At 49.2% G+C, this 14,868-nt stretch overlaps 1 protein-coding gene across 5 annotated transcripts in view; it reads right to left on the bottom strand.

The window, feature by feature from the left end:
* The window catches only part of HEG1 (heart development protein with EGF like domains 1), a 55,458-nt gene extending 47,700 nt beyond the window's left edge, over positions 1–7,758 (bottom strand). For all 5 annotated transcript variants that reach the window (XM_051623107.1, XM_051623110.1, XM_051623108.1 and 2 more), the window contains exon 1: positions 7,560–7,758. In XM_051623107.1, the coding sequence (XP_051479067.1) occupies positions 7,560–7,740 (181 nt within the window). In that variant the 5' untranslated portion in view covers positions 7,741–7,758. The remainder of the gene's footprint in view (positions 1–7,559) is intronic.
* Between the last annotated feature and the right edge of the window lie 7,110 nt (positions 7,759–14,868).

The raw sequence follows: 14,868 nt of genomic DNA, 5'->3' as shown, positions 1-14,868 counted from the left end.
GCCAGACCATAATTGGGATGCTGCAAAGGCAGTTTTAAAAGTCCTTATGTCTTTGCAGAGAATGAAAAGGCAGATGGAGTTTGATTCTCCCAGTGGAGAGTCAGTCTTCCAAGGTCAAGGTACTTGCACAAGGTATTTGGACAGCTGGAGTGAAAAGCACTTGGTTTGCACCCAATTTTGCTGCTGCATTGCCCTGCACTTCTTTGTGCACCCTCTCTTTTCCTAGCAAAGCAAAATTATTAAGATGGTTGCACTTCTGCAGACACACAGGCCCTGCCAAGCAGGAGTGTCTGAAACAGCTCCTCCATCCGGGACCCAAAGCTTCTGGAGATCATCTTTGAACTAGTGGTATTTTTAAAACACAGCCAAACTGGACTTCTTGTGACTCTCCTGGATCTGCAGCTCACGTTTTCAGGGGGGTTTTATCACCTTGACAGCCAGCAGCTCTTTTTATCCCCCTCTAAGCGATTCTCCTGTAATGACAACTCCAGGAGTTGGGATTTTAAGGAAAGACAGCCAAATCTTAGGAGGCTCTCAACACAGATCCTGACTTTTGGCAGCAGTGCTCCCTCGCCCACAGCTGAGATGCTGACTGCAGCTCAGGAGATGCTTAAGTAACCAACTGCAAAACTATTTATCAAATGATGCAAAGCCAAGGGCACAGCAGATGCAGAAGCAGATATATCTCCCTCAACAGCCCTGCCTGTGCAGAGGACAGGCAATGGGGAATATCTTCACCCAAAGCCATGGGAGGGACTGGGGGTGGTAGGACTGGAGCAGCAACAGCTTACAGGAAATAGGTTGGGTTTGGCATTTCAGGCCCTTTTGAAAAGATAAAGACGTATCTCCTGAGACTCCAGAGTCCTGTCTTCCTATCTGTCTCTCCCAGTACTTTGAAACACATGAGCCTGGAAGGCAAAGACTTCCAGAACAGCAGGTGGTCTACAAGTTTCATGAAGAGGGGCACTTTGCTCAAGAAGACTCCGGTGAGTGTCCGGCTTGGAGAGCTGCTGCAACCAGACCAAGGAGGGCTCCTGTGGCTTGGCTCACTCCCTGGCTACGAGACCCATATGCACTCAGCACCCACAGAGCCCAAAACAGAGCAAGGTCCACGCTAATGTCACACACCCCGTGGTGAGCAGAAGAGAGCAAACCACCGGTACTGCTCACAGAGTGCCTTCATCACATCTCTTCCTTGTATGGGCTTTCCCCAACACTGACAGCTCTAAAAATGAACCTCGTTCTCCCCTGGTTTTACACAATCAGACTTTTAACCCCTCACCCCAGTCAGTGGAAACCTTGCAGTTGTTTTATCTTTCTCCAGCTGATCCCTCTGCTCACCCTGGCTCTGCCTGCCTCTTTTCCAAGCTCTTCAGAACCAGGGGTGACTGGCACCCAGCTGAGATTAAAAAAAAAAAAAATTAACAGCAAAGAAGGGATGTGACCCAGGATCCTAAAATAAACCTCACAGTATTCAGATCCTACAAGAGGTCCTCATTTTAAGCAGGAACTGGATCGTATTTCCTTTTTTCCCCAATAATCTCCTGAGCACTTCAGTAGACTGGGTCTGACAGCAGCATTACTATAATGCAGGCAACAGCTATGCTAACAGCTTGGAGGAGCTGAAGTTTACAGAGCTTCCTTTACTCCAGGGAACTGCATTTTTCTAAGATTATATTATTTCTTGGGCTGGTCGCTCAATAATGCAACATCATTTCCCTTTTGGGTGGGAAAGTTCTCTCCTTGTCCTCAGACACAAATGATTTCAGCCTGAAAGGATGAACACAAACTCTGCACAATCAAAGAGGCCCTAAGTGAACTGTTCCCCTTGCTGAAGCAGCGAGATGTTATAGTGTAACACCTGGCCATTAAAAATATATAGTGATACAGCACATCAGCTGTATGTATGCAGAACTGGGTGAGAGGGAAGGGTGGCCAGATGTGCCAAAACAATTTTCTTCTGATAGGCATCCACAGACTTCATTCTTTCAACAGGCCTGTGCTTTTAGCCCTCTTGCATCTGCTCTGGATGAACATCCCAGGAAATGGAACTCTAATATTTATCGAAACAGCAAATTACAATGCAAATGTCACAAAACTGCTCAGAGAAATAAAAATTTGAATTTGTAATGAGATCTACTGCCACTTAAAATTGGATTCTGCCTTTTACACTCAGCTGATCAGGAAAGAGAAAAAACATATTGTATGACCTACATCTTCAATCGAATGTAAATAACAGGGCCTGTGCTTGGCATATTAAGGCCTCATGATGAGCTTGCTCACAAGCTACAGACTGTGGGTTTTGAATTGGACATCAACAGGGGAAGATTACAAACTATCAACCTTTCATTGACTTGCAGCACCTTCTGACCCCCTGGCTGGTCTGCCCCAAAAGCTCCTTTGCACCACTGCAACAGCAGAAAGACATCAAAATAGGCACCAGGATCTGGCCATGCCACTTTCCAGGGGAGCTCTGCGTGTGTCCGAGTGGATCAGCCCAGGCGTGAGCAGTGCTGATGCTCTGTGCAGAGACCTTCACCTACCCACAACCTCCTCACACTCCACGCCCCAAAAACCTGCTTGAAACTACGTGGGGAAGCAAAGTCAGAATCCAGAGGATTTGCACTTGCTCTCTCTGATCCATCCATCTCGGGATCATTTCCCCAGAGTATTTGGGAGGTTGCAGACCTGCCCTGAGCACCCTGCACATTGCAGGGACAGCCAGGCTGGGGACAGCACACCATGTCCCTCCCCAGGAATTTTTGCACTGCAAAAGGCAGCAGGGTCAGCCATAGCTGAGCCCTACCACTCCATACTTATCCTTATTTTGGAAATGGTATGTAGCTACCATCAATGGGGAGTGCAGAGCACCAGCCAATGGGTCCTTTCAGCAGGGACTCCAGAAGAGCTCCAGGCTTCAGCAGTGCCTTGTCTCTACACCACAGCACTGAAACACTACTGCTACACTGGCAGGTTTTATCGGCTTGATTAACTTGTTAATTGAAATAGTTCTTTATTCTAGGAGGTTTTTTATTAGCTTGGATGAATGCTTCATTAATGCCATCACAACCAGACTGATGCTACAAACGCTTCAGTCCAACCACTCCAGAACAGCCACAGAGCAGGGAGAAGGGCCAGAAACAGTTCCCGCAGCTCTGGGCAGCAGCACCCATGCAGGCAGGCAGCACACACCTACAGTCGGCCAGGCCTTGGTCTCCACTTTCACCCAAGGGACTGCCCATCACCTGGTTTGCAAGCTCATGGGGCAGAGCAATCCCCTGCTCCCATTGCCCAGACACCTCCCCAAATCCCTTTTGCTTGAAACGCCGCAGGTTTGAAGAAGCAACTTTACATTTTGGGTGCATGGGCAGTCCCAGCCCTGGCAACATCCATTTGAGATCTGCACTACAACCACATCAAGAGCAGCTGTCTTTCCAGCCTCATACCACTCACCCACCACTAAATGAGCACAATGGTCTGCCACCTCCCAGAGATGTGATGGTGATGGAGCCATCAGCAACTGCACAGTGCTCAGCTGCTGTGACATGTCCCCTTGTAGATGAACAGGACAGAGAGGATGGAAGCAGCATGCAGAACAGCTTGGGAGGGTTTCTGACTGCCAGGCCAAAAATTGGAATCTATAAGAGCAGGTAAAGGAAGCAAGTCGTCCCAGAAACTCCACACTCCTCTAAACTCATTAGCATTTTTCACTTTTGGTCCTGAAAATAATATTCCCTGAGGAAGGCACCCCTGCACCAGCAAGCCTAGCATCAGCCCCTGCAGACACAGCAGTACTGCTCAACTTCCCCACCTTACCAACCACAAGAGAAAATAAAAGCAAATTAAATTATCCCTCTGAAGTGACCCTAGCTGCTGGAGCAGAGCGCTGCAAAGGCCTGCTGAAGGGGCAGGGAACGGCTCCAGTGGTTTGGCACTGGGAAATACACTGTGTGGAAAGCCCGCTCAGGGGCTGGAGCTACAGCAGCTTTCCCCATACCTGCTGTGCCCCAGCCACAGCTCAGCTCTCACCTTCACTCCCCATCGAGGTGTGATTCAATACACATCACTATGTGCTCCCTGCCAGTCAGGTTTCACAATTACCTCTCAGACCCTATTCATTTACCATTTAAATACCATGAGAAGGACTTTCACAGTTTGGTGCAAACCCAGCCGGTCGGAGCACAAGCCTTATTACCTTCAGGGGCCTTGGATGGGGAACAGGCAGGGAAGCTAATCTCCTACCTCCCTCTTTTTCTGAAACTCACTTTTTAATTATTTTTTTTTTCTTTTAATTACATACCCTGGAGAAGCAGAGCTGAATCCATACAACTCCAGGGACTTTTGCAGCACACCAGCCAAACTCACAGATCACAGAGAGGAGCAGCAAAGCTGCCCAAGAAAAGAAAACACTGCAGCCTACAAGTCTTTTGACAGCAATGAGGAGGCGTGGGAGGTGATCCTTCCTCATCCCCATGCTGCAGGGGAAGAAGCATCCTTCCTGCACCACCCACGGTCACCTGAAATCCTATCAAAGCTCAAAGCAGCATCTTACACTTCTCTGCACAGAGAGCCAAGGCTTCTGACCCCAGGAGCCATAAAATACATACTGTGAAATTTGAGGCAGGTTTGGAGACAATACCAGACTTCTGCACATATGGGCATCCTCCTCATCTTTTTCTCTTGCTCCTAAATTTGGTTTATCCACACAGAGAAAGTTTCAAAGATAGAAAGTTTTTAAAATGCACTGTTCTGCCCCTCTAAGAAGGCTAGAAAGTTTCTCCTAGCAGCCAGCCTAAATCCCTGCTGCAAGCTAAGCTGATTCCTTCTCAGGTGATTTCACAGCTTATTTCCAGGGCTCCCACCAGGGAAGTTGCAATGAAAGGCGGCAGCTGGCACAGGAGAGAGGGAGAAAGGATGGAAGGCCGGACACAGATGGCAGAAAAGCAGCTCAACTTCTCAGGCCAAGCCCATTGCCAGCAGCCCCACGCAGTGCCAGTCAGTGGGGCAGGAACCAGCACATCTCAGAAGTAAAAGGGACATTGCAGCAACCGGGGGAGACCCCAGCCACAGTGACTTTGCGAGGGAGCTCAGTGATGCCTCCACTGTCCCTGTGGTGTCATTGGAATTATTTCCATTTTACAGATGGGAAGCTTGAAATAAGGAGAGCTGAAGGGGAACAGAGCTTGTAACTGACCTCCTGGCTGGCGGCGAACAGTGCCCTTCAGCTCGCTTGGTCCCAATGCAGAAAAGCTCCAGGAGGAATTTCACTAAGGGGTTTAATGATGCTTTAACTTCACTGTCACCAGCTTTCCTACTTCACCTTTTTTTTTTTTTTTTTCTGTGTTCCTCTCCCTGGGTTCAGATTGTACTTAGAACAAGCAAAGACCATCTGTCCTCGTTTCTTCACCAGACAAGCCCACGGTGGGGTGTCAGGGAGGGGAGGTCCAAGGCACATGCAGGCCAGGAAAGGCAGCAAGGCTCCTGAGGGCAGCCCAGCTCCCAGCCTGCTCCCTCACCCCACGCTTTGTGTGAAGCTCAAAAGCCCCATTTTTACTCCCACTGCCTCAGCATCTGCTCCCTAAGCCCTGCCTAAGAAAGGGCTTCTGCTGCCTAACCTCAGACGTGTTTCAAAAGGAGATGTAATCTTCATTTCCACATACTGCGGAGGTGATGGGTTCACAAGAAGCGCTCCCCCCTCACCCTCTCCCTGGCTACAAGCAAGAGTTTTTCAAAGGTGAAAAACACCTCAGAGGGGCAGGAGCAGCAGTGAGACACAACAGGGATTTCTCAAGCACTGACAGAGTGATTCAGAAGCTCCCATCAGCCCACTCCCCCAACACCAAACAATCCCCTTGACTGACAAGCATGGAGCTGCAGCTAAAAGCGCGTGAATCGCGGCTGTCAGGACCCAGCATAATTCACGGTGCCGTTTGCTGGGGAGCGAGTTACTGCCGGGTTATTTATCACTTCTTCACGATGCATCCCCTGTTTCTCCTGGATGGGGTTGACATGATTCACGAGCACCTGTAGCTTCTGAGCAGGGGCTGCTCAGAGCAAAGCCTTCGTTGCTGAGCCAGGCAGCCAGGCACTGGTATCCAGACAAATGGCTTTTCCAGCCTGTGGATGGATAGTTTGAGCTTTTCAGACTCTTTACAAAGGAAACACATTCCTCCGCTGACTCTCAGGAGTCATCAAGGTCACAGGAAAAGATGCCAGATTGAAAGCTGAGATGAAATTAAGTAGTTTTTTTCTGTCCACCAAGGAATTTGTGCAGCTTTCATCAAAGCATAGGCAAGCACTTTGCTGGCAAGTTGCAGATTTTATCTTCACAAAGTTGATAGCAGGTAAGACTGCAATATTCTCTCCCAGTTTGGAGGACAAACTGACATTTGGAGCAGCACAAAGAAGTGGCTGAGCTGGCAACAGACCCAAATCTCCTTCAGTTCAGTGCAGCATCCTAGTCACCAGGCTGCTCTCACACAAATACTGTCAGTTAGGAGCTTTCTAATCCACTGCAGGCTACATTCCAGTCAATATCCCCAATTATACATTTTGTTTAGCACGGATGCATCTTACAAAGGCACAATCTTCATGAAGACTAAAATGTTATGAATGTAGCTTTGTCACACTTCCTGAAATTGTATAGCTCTACCAAAGTAAACTTAACCCTGAGAACCAAAGCACGATATTCTCTTCAAGTCAGGAATCAAAAGATGAAATTTGACAGTCCAGCTCAGGCAAGGCAAGAGATCTTAAAACCTACTTAAAACCTACACAGGACTAATATGACATATTTTATTTCCTTATACCACCTGCAGACACTCAGTGCTTTCCAAACTCATCGAGCATTAGTCATCCATAGAGCTTTGTGTCTTCTTTGGCAAGTGAATCAGTTTGCTGGGTGACACTTGAAATGACAGCTGCTTGTTCTGGGAAAAACGTGGTTTATCCTGTGCTGAAACCAAATTCAGCATCATTTGTAAAGCACCAAACTAGTCATTAATCCTGATAACGACACTGTAGATGTGGCACGCAAAGAAAAATGTGACGTTATACGTGACTAATCTGGCAGTCTGTAGGCGACACAGGAAGAGAGGGTATTTGTACAAAGCTGATGGCATCTGTCCCCACACCTGGATGTGGGTCAGCACCTAAGGTGAGATGTCTGAAGATAAGCAGTAGGTGACTCAGACCCTCAAGACCACCTACAGAAGCCACCAATTTCCCACCTGGGAAGCATTTTGGTGGGTGGACACGTGCCGACCATGCCCCTTGGACCCACCAGAGCCTTCCTCAAGTTCCCCTGTGAAGTTTCCACCACTTGCCTTCAAGTCAGTCCATGCAGCTCCGACCTGCTTACAGTTTCCCCACCCATGATTCCCATCCCAAACCTTCACCCACTGAAGCTCTTGGCAGTACCACGATGAGCAGGCAAAGGGAGCGGCATTTCGCGGGGGGGGTGCTGCCAGGATGCTCACGGTCACGGTGTGGCAGAGTGCACGGGGACCAATTCCCATCCTCATCCCCATCCCATCCCCGCGGCAGAGCAGGACACTCACCCGGGATGCCGGCGTGTCCCGCGGCTGGAGGCGAGCAAGGGCGACCGAGGCGGCTTCGGGACGAAGGAGGAGGAGGAGGAGGAGAAGGAGGAAGGCGCCGGGGGGAAGCGAGGGGCAACGACCCGGCCGGCGGGACCAGCCCGAGCCCCAGCAGCAGCAGCAGGGTGCAAGCTGCAGGCATCGCGCTGCGGGGTGAATGGAGGGGGGGTGGGGGGGGGGGTCGGGAGGGGGGGTGGTTGTTCACATGCCCGCGGCGGGGCAATGAATAACCACGTCAATAACGATTTTGAATTAAGTCACCGTGCGTCCCCCCCCCCCCCTCCCGGGGCGGCGCAAAAGGCGACCGCCCCGGCCTTAGAAGTGCGGGGTGCCCATAGCGGAGGGGGCGAAAGGGGGGGGGGCGGGGGAGCCCCGGCCAGCAGCGGCAGCAGCCTGCGGCCAAGTGCCGGCGCCCGAAAGTAAAAGGGCAGGCAGCGGAGGCTCCTCCTCAGCCTGACATCACCCGGCCGCGGCTCGGCTCGGCACGGCCCGGCTCCCCCCGGCCACCCCCCCCGGCCCCGAGCGGCCGCCCCTCCCGCCCCGGCTGCCGGCGGGCCGCCCGCTCCCTCCGCCGGCTGCGTGCGGCAGCAGCGGCGGCGTTATTATTCAAGCAATTGTTTGTATTTTCACTTCTACTTCTTATCTCTTGACGCATCTCCCCAGCCGCACCGGCCGAGCAGGAAGCCCCCTTGCCCAGCACCCCCAGCTCCCGGCACAGACCCTTCCCACCCGACACGGTCTCCCGCAGCGTTTTCCGCCCCCCCCCGCCCGAAGCGCTTTTGCTCCCCAGGGCAGCGCTGCTCTGGTGCGTTTTCCAGGCCCCTCACGCCACGGGGGTGGGGGACGGGAGGCCAAAGCAACCGGGGCTCCGCACACGAGCAGGGGGAAGTCGGCTCGGCCACGCTGCCGCCCTCCTGCTTGAGCTACGGGGAAACAAAGCCATCGATCGATCGACGGTCAGTCAAGTTCAGGGTCACGCCTCTGGCTGCAACCAATACAACGTCTGAAGCAGAGGAAAACCTGGCCGGTTGTGGGGTGCTCTGCGTGACTGAAAAGTTACTTTTCAAGGGAGTGTGGTGAGAATTAGATAGCCCCAAACTTAGTTCCCATCAAAACCAAGTCCTTGCCAAATACCTTCAGACCTTTTCTTGGTTCTAAAGCCAACCTGCTCTCTTTTAAATGCCAGCAGCAACGTCTGAGCTGCAGCTTCTTGCAGTGGTGAACTTCCCAGGCCGGCCTGTACACGGGAGGCAAAGGATTTCCCTCCATTGTTCTGGAATTCCCTTTCATAGCCTCATGCTCCTGGTTCTGTGTGAGGGCACGGCAGGGAGCAGCAGGCTGGGCTTTGCCAAGGCTGCTGGCATCCCCAGCTGAGCTTCCCATCCCCAGAGAACACAAACCCATCCTGGGCAGCACCTCCCTCCCCTCTGAAATGGGGAGCCCTTTGTTTTTCCCTCGAGCTACTTCAGAATCAGGCTTGATTTCTAAAAGCCAAGCAGAACCCGACCTTTCAACGAAGGATGACAAGTGACAATACACCATATCCAGATAGCTCCTGCCTCAGATAAAATCCTGATCTGGTCCATAGCCCCCATTCTTCGATTCTGCCCTCACCAAAAGCAGGAGATGGCTGACAAACATATTCTCACTCTTTCCACCCAAAAGGTGGCACTGATGAGCCCACACCAGCACGTTAAGGACCTTGGCTTTACCCAGTCCCAGGACTCAGTCTCTCCTACTGCTTTTCTCTCAACACGCAATGAAGCACACTTGGAAATCTTCACTCTGATGCTTCCATAATAATAGATGAAGCTCTGGAAAAGGCAGCCCTTGGAAGCATCCCTCTATCAGCACATTCCCTATTCTGCTCCCTGCAACTTTTGGCATCATCTTGTCTTAAATTGGCTTAAACTCAAGAAACAAGTCAAGCTAGTGTCTGTTTGGGAAGTACTACATGCTAGGAAATGAAGGCACAAACAAATCACAATGACACTTCTAATTATACAACAGCCAAGTCCTGGCAACTGAGAACACCTGAGTGACCCAGAAGCCACAATCGCTTACTACCAAGGTGCATGACCCACACAGGACATCTTTACTCCTTCAGCCTTGCCAATGTACTTATCCATTCTTTATGGAATAGGTTGTGGGGAAAAAAAAAAAAAATCCTCATCCAAAAAGATGGAGATATCAATACACAGCGAAGTAGCATGACATCATGGGATTGAATTAAAGCTCAGGTGAAGAGCTGTGAAGTGTTTTGATAGTCTGGGAGATGGCACAGGGAGCACACAGCAGCAGCTTAAATACTTGGGGATATCTTTATACATAAAACATAGAACTCCACATTACTGATTCCTAAGATAATAAGTAATATCATAGAATGATAGCATGGTTTGAGTTGGAAGGACCTGAAAGATCATCTAGTTCCAACCCCCTGCCATGGGCAGGGACACCTCCCACTAGACCAGGCTGCTTGAAGCACCATCCAACCTGGCATTGAACACTTCCAGAGATGGGGCATTCACAATTTCCCTGGGCAACCTGTGCCAGAGTCTCATCACCCTCACACTAATTTCTTCCTAATATCTAATCTAAATCTCCCCTCTTTCAGTTTAAAGCCATTCTCCCTTGTCCTATCAGTCCACGCCCTTATAAGAAGTCCCATCCCCATCCTCCCTCCCCTCCCCAGCTTTCCTGCAGCCCCTTCAGGCACTGGAAGGCCACTATAATATCTCCCTGGAGCCTCCTCTTCTCCAGGCTGAACGGCCCCAACTCCTTCAGCCTGTCTTCGTATCAGTAATAATTAGGATTCTTCAGAAAGTTTTGTTAGTCCCAGCACCAGAAGTCTTGCCAACAAGCAAACCTGACAATTTCCTACATCCTTTAACTATGTAACACAAAGTGAGGCAGCAGGGGCACCTCTCCAACACACCATCAGGGCTGCCTGGGGCAAGACAAAGCCAAACCCAGCCCTGATGTGAAATGTCAGCTCTTGTGTCTACTCACCCTCAAGCCTGAGGGCCATAACTCTGAGCCTGCAGCTCTCATCCCTTTCCCTCACCTTTCCCAAGAGATTTCCCCAACATCTAAGCCACGTAGCAGCTCCCTACTCTTGCTGTGTCCTCCCAAGCTGTAAATCCAACCATCAGGAAGCACAGTATCGAACAATTTTCAAAAAAAACTCAATAAATTCTTCCTACTGTTTTACTCAACAGGTGCATCGAGAGCAATAGCAGAAGCAGGTAAATGCAAAACCAAAAATTGCTGAAGAAAACAACCAGTGTCCCTGTGCCCCTATGGTACATTGCAGCACAACCCACCGTGCTGTGCCACTGGCTAGGAAAGCAGTGAAGACCTGGATTATCCCCCTCAGGGGGACACACACTAATGACCTCTCCCACACTGTTGTTAAACCTGCCCAAGCTGCCATAACACTGCATTTCTGAACCAAACTGGGCATTTGTGACCATCCGGGGGGGAGGTGACAACAAAGACCATATACCTGTGCACACAGCCAGAACCAGGAAACACCATCCAAAGGGCCCCGCCCTGCCCTTAAAACGGGAGCATCCCAGCGGAGCTGAATATAGGGGGGGAAACACGCCGGGGGGGAGGGGTGGGATGGCCCATTGCAGCCTCCAATGCACACAGCACCGGGGAGGCTGCTGCCCTCACAAGCCCCAGCTGGGGCAAGAGCCCCACAGTGAGCACTCCTGGATTTAAACCAGTCTTTACCATCAGAAAATTCTCTCTCTCCTCTCTCCATTGTGGCTCCAGTTACAAGCAGCACATTTCTCATAAGCACCTGGAAAGGAAACACCAATATTCAGGCAGTCTCAGGCTTCCACATGCAATCCCTTCCCCACCCCCCCTGCCCCCAACAGGTGCCTAATTTGCCAGGGTTTAGTGGCTGTAAATTCAAGGCTACTGTGTTTTCCTGCCATGTTATTTTATTCCTACCTTCACCACTTCTAAGGAATACACCTGCACTGAATAAGTCAATTTATAGCTGATATCTTGAAGCTCTGGCTCCAACAGTCACATGAAAACATGGAGAAGGAAAAAAAAAATAAATCACTTTTTCTGTTTTGTTGGGTGTTTTTTTTTAAGGAAAAACAGATATTTTTTTTTTAATCTATTGGGACTGCAGAGGGTGGTGTGGCAGGGATACCACTCCTGCCACCCACATGCCACATTAGACACCCTCCTGGGAGGCCAGGCAAGAAGCGTCCATGGTGGGTGGATGCTCTGCAGCAGGATGAAGGTGGCTGTGTAGATTGTGATTCCTCAGTGATGGCCAATGGTGCTTGGCTTTTCCTCATGTGGACCTGGAGTTGTTTACCCCGTGGCAGCACTGCATGCTCTGCTGCTGCATCCCCCTAATAATCATTGCACAAGAGCTCTGAACTGAGGGCTGCTCCCCTCCTTCAGTCAGAGCACAAAACTTCCAGGGGATTTAAATGCATGAAATTGTCCTGGAGGAATCAGATAGACCAGGCAAACCCTGATGTAAAATAATGCCACCACATCCTCCTAAAAGAAGCTATGACCTCAAATGTTTCCCCAAATTATGGCTAAAACATTCAACACTTCTGTCAGGAAGGAGCAGCATATTCAACACATAAAGGAGTTCAAAACAAACAAACATAATCAACACAGGCAGCCTCTAACATAACTATATAAAACATGACTGATATTATATGCTTATTAATTCAATCCCACCCATCAATGTGTTTGAGGGGAGGACAAACATAATATCTTTATTTCACCTTGATTTCCACTTTCCAGGCTGAGGAGCTGGAGAGACATGACCAAATTTGCCCAGTTCTGCATTTTTTCAGTCTGTAATCACCAAAAACCCCCAGGGTCTCTACAGAAGAGACATCTCTCCAGCACTTTGTCAGGATTACACTGACTGGTCCCTTCTCTCTGGTTCTATAGGAGCCTTTCACAGCCTTGGCCAATGTCATGAAACTCCTGCAGCTCCCTTGAAACTCAGCCCAGATCTGTCCAAAACTTGGATCAGGCTCATAAACCTCAGACAAGTTTTAAGCTGATGATGAATTAAGGTACAAAGTGAATGTTTTCTACTCCTGGAATTTGTTATTAAAAGTCTTGAGTTTCCAAAGTGGACAGATAGTTCCTAACCAAGTAATTAATTACCTTTCCCATCTCCTCTCAATGCCATAAGCCATCCATTAATGGATCCAAATCATGCAAAAGGCACTTAGCACCTGACCATTTTTCTTGAAATTTTGGGGGTGGTGGTATTTTATTGATTTATTTTTACAAGAACTGCTTGCCTTGTACCTCCCTTGGAAGCTGCTTGTTCCAGATACTTGACATTTGGAGGGCAGGATGGATACAGGTCTTGTGATCTCTTCTCATCCCTCACAGAAAAAATGCACAACAAATTAAAATGACATTGCATTTTGAATCCTGTCACTGGAAATAAATCCCATCTTTTCTGGGGAAAAAAATAAAATAAATTAAACCCCAGCCATTTAAATCCAGCTGGGAAGAAGCAATTCTACCTTTCTGATTTATTTCTTTCAGGACCCTTTTCAGCGGCTCTGGTTTGGAGCACATCAAGAAAAACCCAGCCATTTTGCAGCTAAGCAAAACACTGCACAGCAGCACCCTTAAAATCCAGAAAGAAGACCCAGCCAAATTTGAGGAGCAACATTTGGATCCGATGAAGTTACAGGTGCTCTCCTTGACCACTCCCTTCCCAGGAGTGTGCCTGTGTTTCCTTTTGCTCTCACATGGGGGGGAATGTGCTGGAAAATTAGGTGAAAAAAGTCTCCAGAAGCAGAAGGTGGAAAAGCAAGGAGCCTCTCTTGTGCCTAATGGGCTTTAAAGCTATTTATCTCTACCCTGGAGTTTGCTGCTAGAGCCTCTCATCTGTAGCTTTTATAAGGCTGTTACTGCTGAGCTCTCACCTTGTCTCAGGTTTTCAGCAATGCTAAACCAAATCTGGGTCTCAGCAACACATCACTGTGAAGTCAGGAATATAAACAAGTCCAGTATATACCTCTTTTGTGTGGAATTACCAAATGTATAGGTTGCCTACAATTTTTTCTCTCTTTTACCCCACTAATTGCCTTTTCTAAAATTCAGCAGGCAAGGGCAATAATTCAAATAACCTAAACGTTAATCCCAGGCTGGCTCCTGTGATTCAGCAAATCTTTTCCAACCTTGCAAGTGTAAGTATGATGCTGCCTGTCTGAACCAGAGGAGCATGGGCAAGAGCATACCAGCTCACAGGGCACAGAGAGTCTCCCATGCCTGAATTCAGCCATGCACAGGAAGCATCATTGCATATTTTGTCATCATCTTTTGCCACATCAGCACTGTGGTCCTGACTATCTGCTATGAATAAGTGACCACAGCAGGCATGTGATTTTTTTGGCCACCACACATGACAAAGACCATCAAGGAAACTCAAAGCTATGGGTTTAAGAAGCTTGGCTCTCCCCAAGCAGACTTCTAATGGGATACACAGGCAGAGCCAGGGGGATAACAACTATTTATACCAACTGAAGAGCTGTCTCTTAATGCCAGTATCACAATGAAACTTCACTTTTCTCCTTCCCATTCTTAGTCTTCCCTATTTGTGTTCAAATGCAGCATGAGCTTCCAGGCAATACTCCAAAGCCAGTGATAAAGTATTTATCCTCTGCTGCCTTCTGTGCTTGTATGCTCTGCAAAGGAAGATGTCAAAACTAGAGCCACCAATTTGCAGTTAGAGCCTTCAAACAGAAGCAAAACCAGAGTTTTACATCCACATCTCTCTCCAAAACAAATGTTTCCACACCTGGCAATGCAACTGCTTTCTCTTTCTTGCTGGGAAAGCTTCCTTGATGGGCAAGTCCTGCATACCCCTGCAGCCAGAACTCTTCGAGTCACCAGCACTACCCAGTCTGTGGGGTTTTCAGTGCTAAAACAGAGCTTCCCTCCACTCTTCACTGTGAACTACAGCAGAGCTGAGGCTCTGGGAAAGATCAGCATGTCCCTTTTCAAGCATGAAATGGGAAAGTTGCTCTACACATAACCTGCTACAGCAGCGAGGAGACCAGCCCCATGCAAGGTCTTCCTCCCTTGCAGAGCTGAGGGAAGGAAAGGAGGTGTCCATACTCACTAGGTGCTGGAGGAAGCTGGTTCCTGCAGTAGTGGAGGGAAGATGTGGCAGAGTTTCTCCAGCAGCAGCACGTGGAGCCCAAAGACCGGAACCCCGTGGCACAACATGCTCTGCAGAGCTTCTCCT

This window comes from Apus apus, chromosome 6, assembly GCF_020740795.1.
Source record: "Apus apus isolate bApuApu2 chromosome 6, bApuApu2.pri.cur, whole genome shotgun sequence".
In the NCBI taxonomy this organism is placed as follows: Eukaryota; Metazoa; Chordata; class Aves; order Apodiformes; family Apodidae; genus Apus; species Apus apus.
Note: the sequence above shows the minus strand (reverse complement) of the source record. Positions and strands in the feature narration are given on the sequence as shown.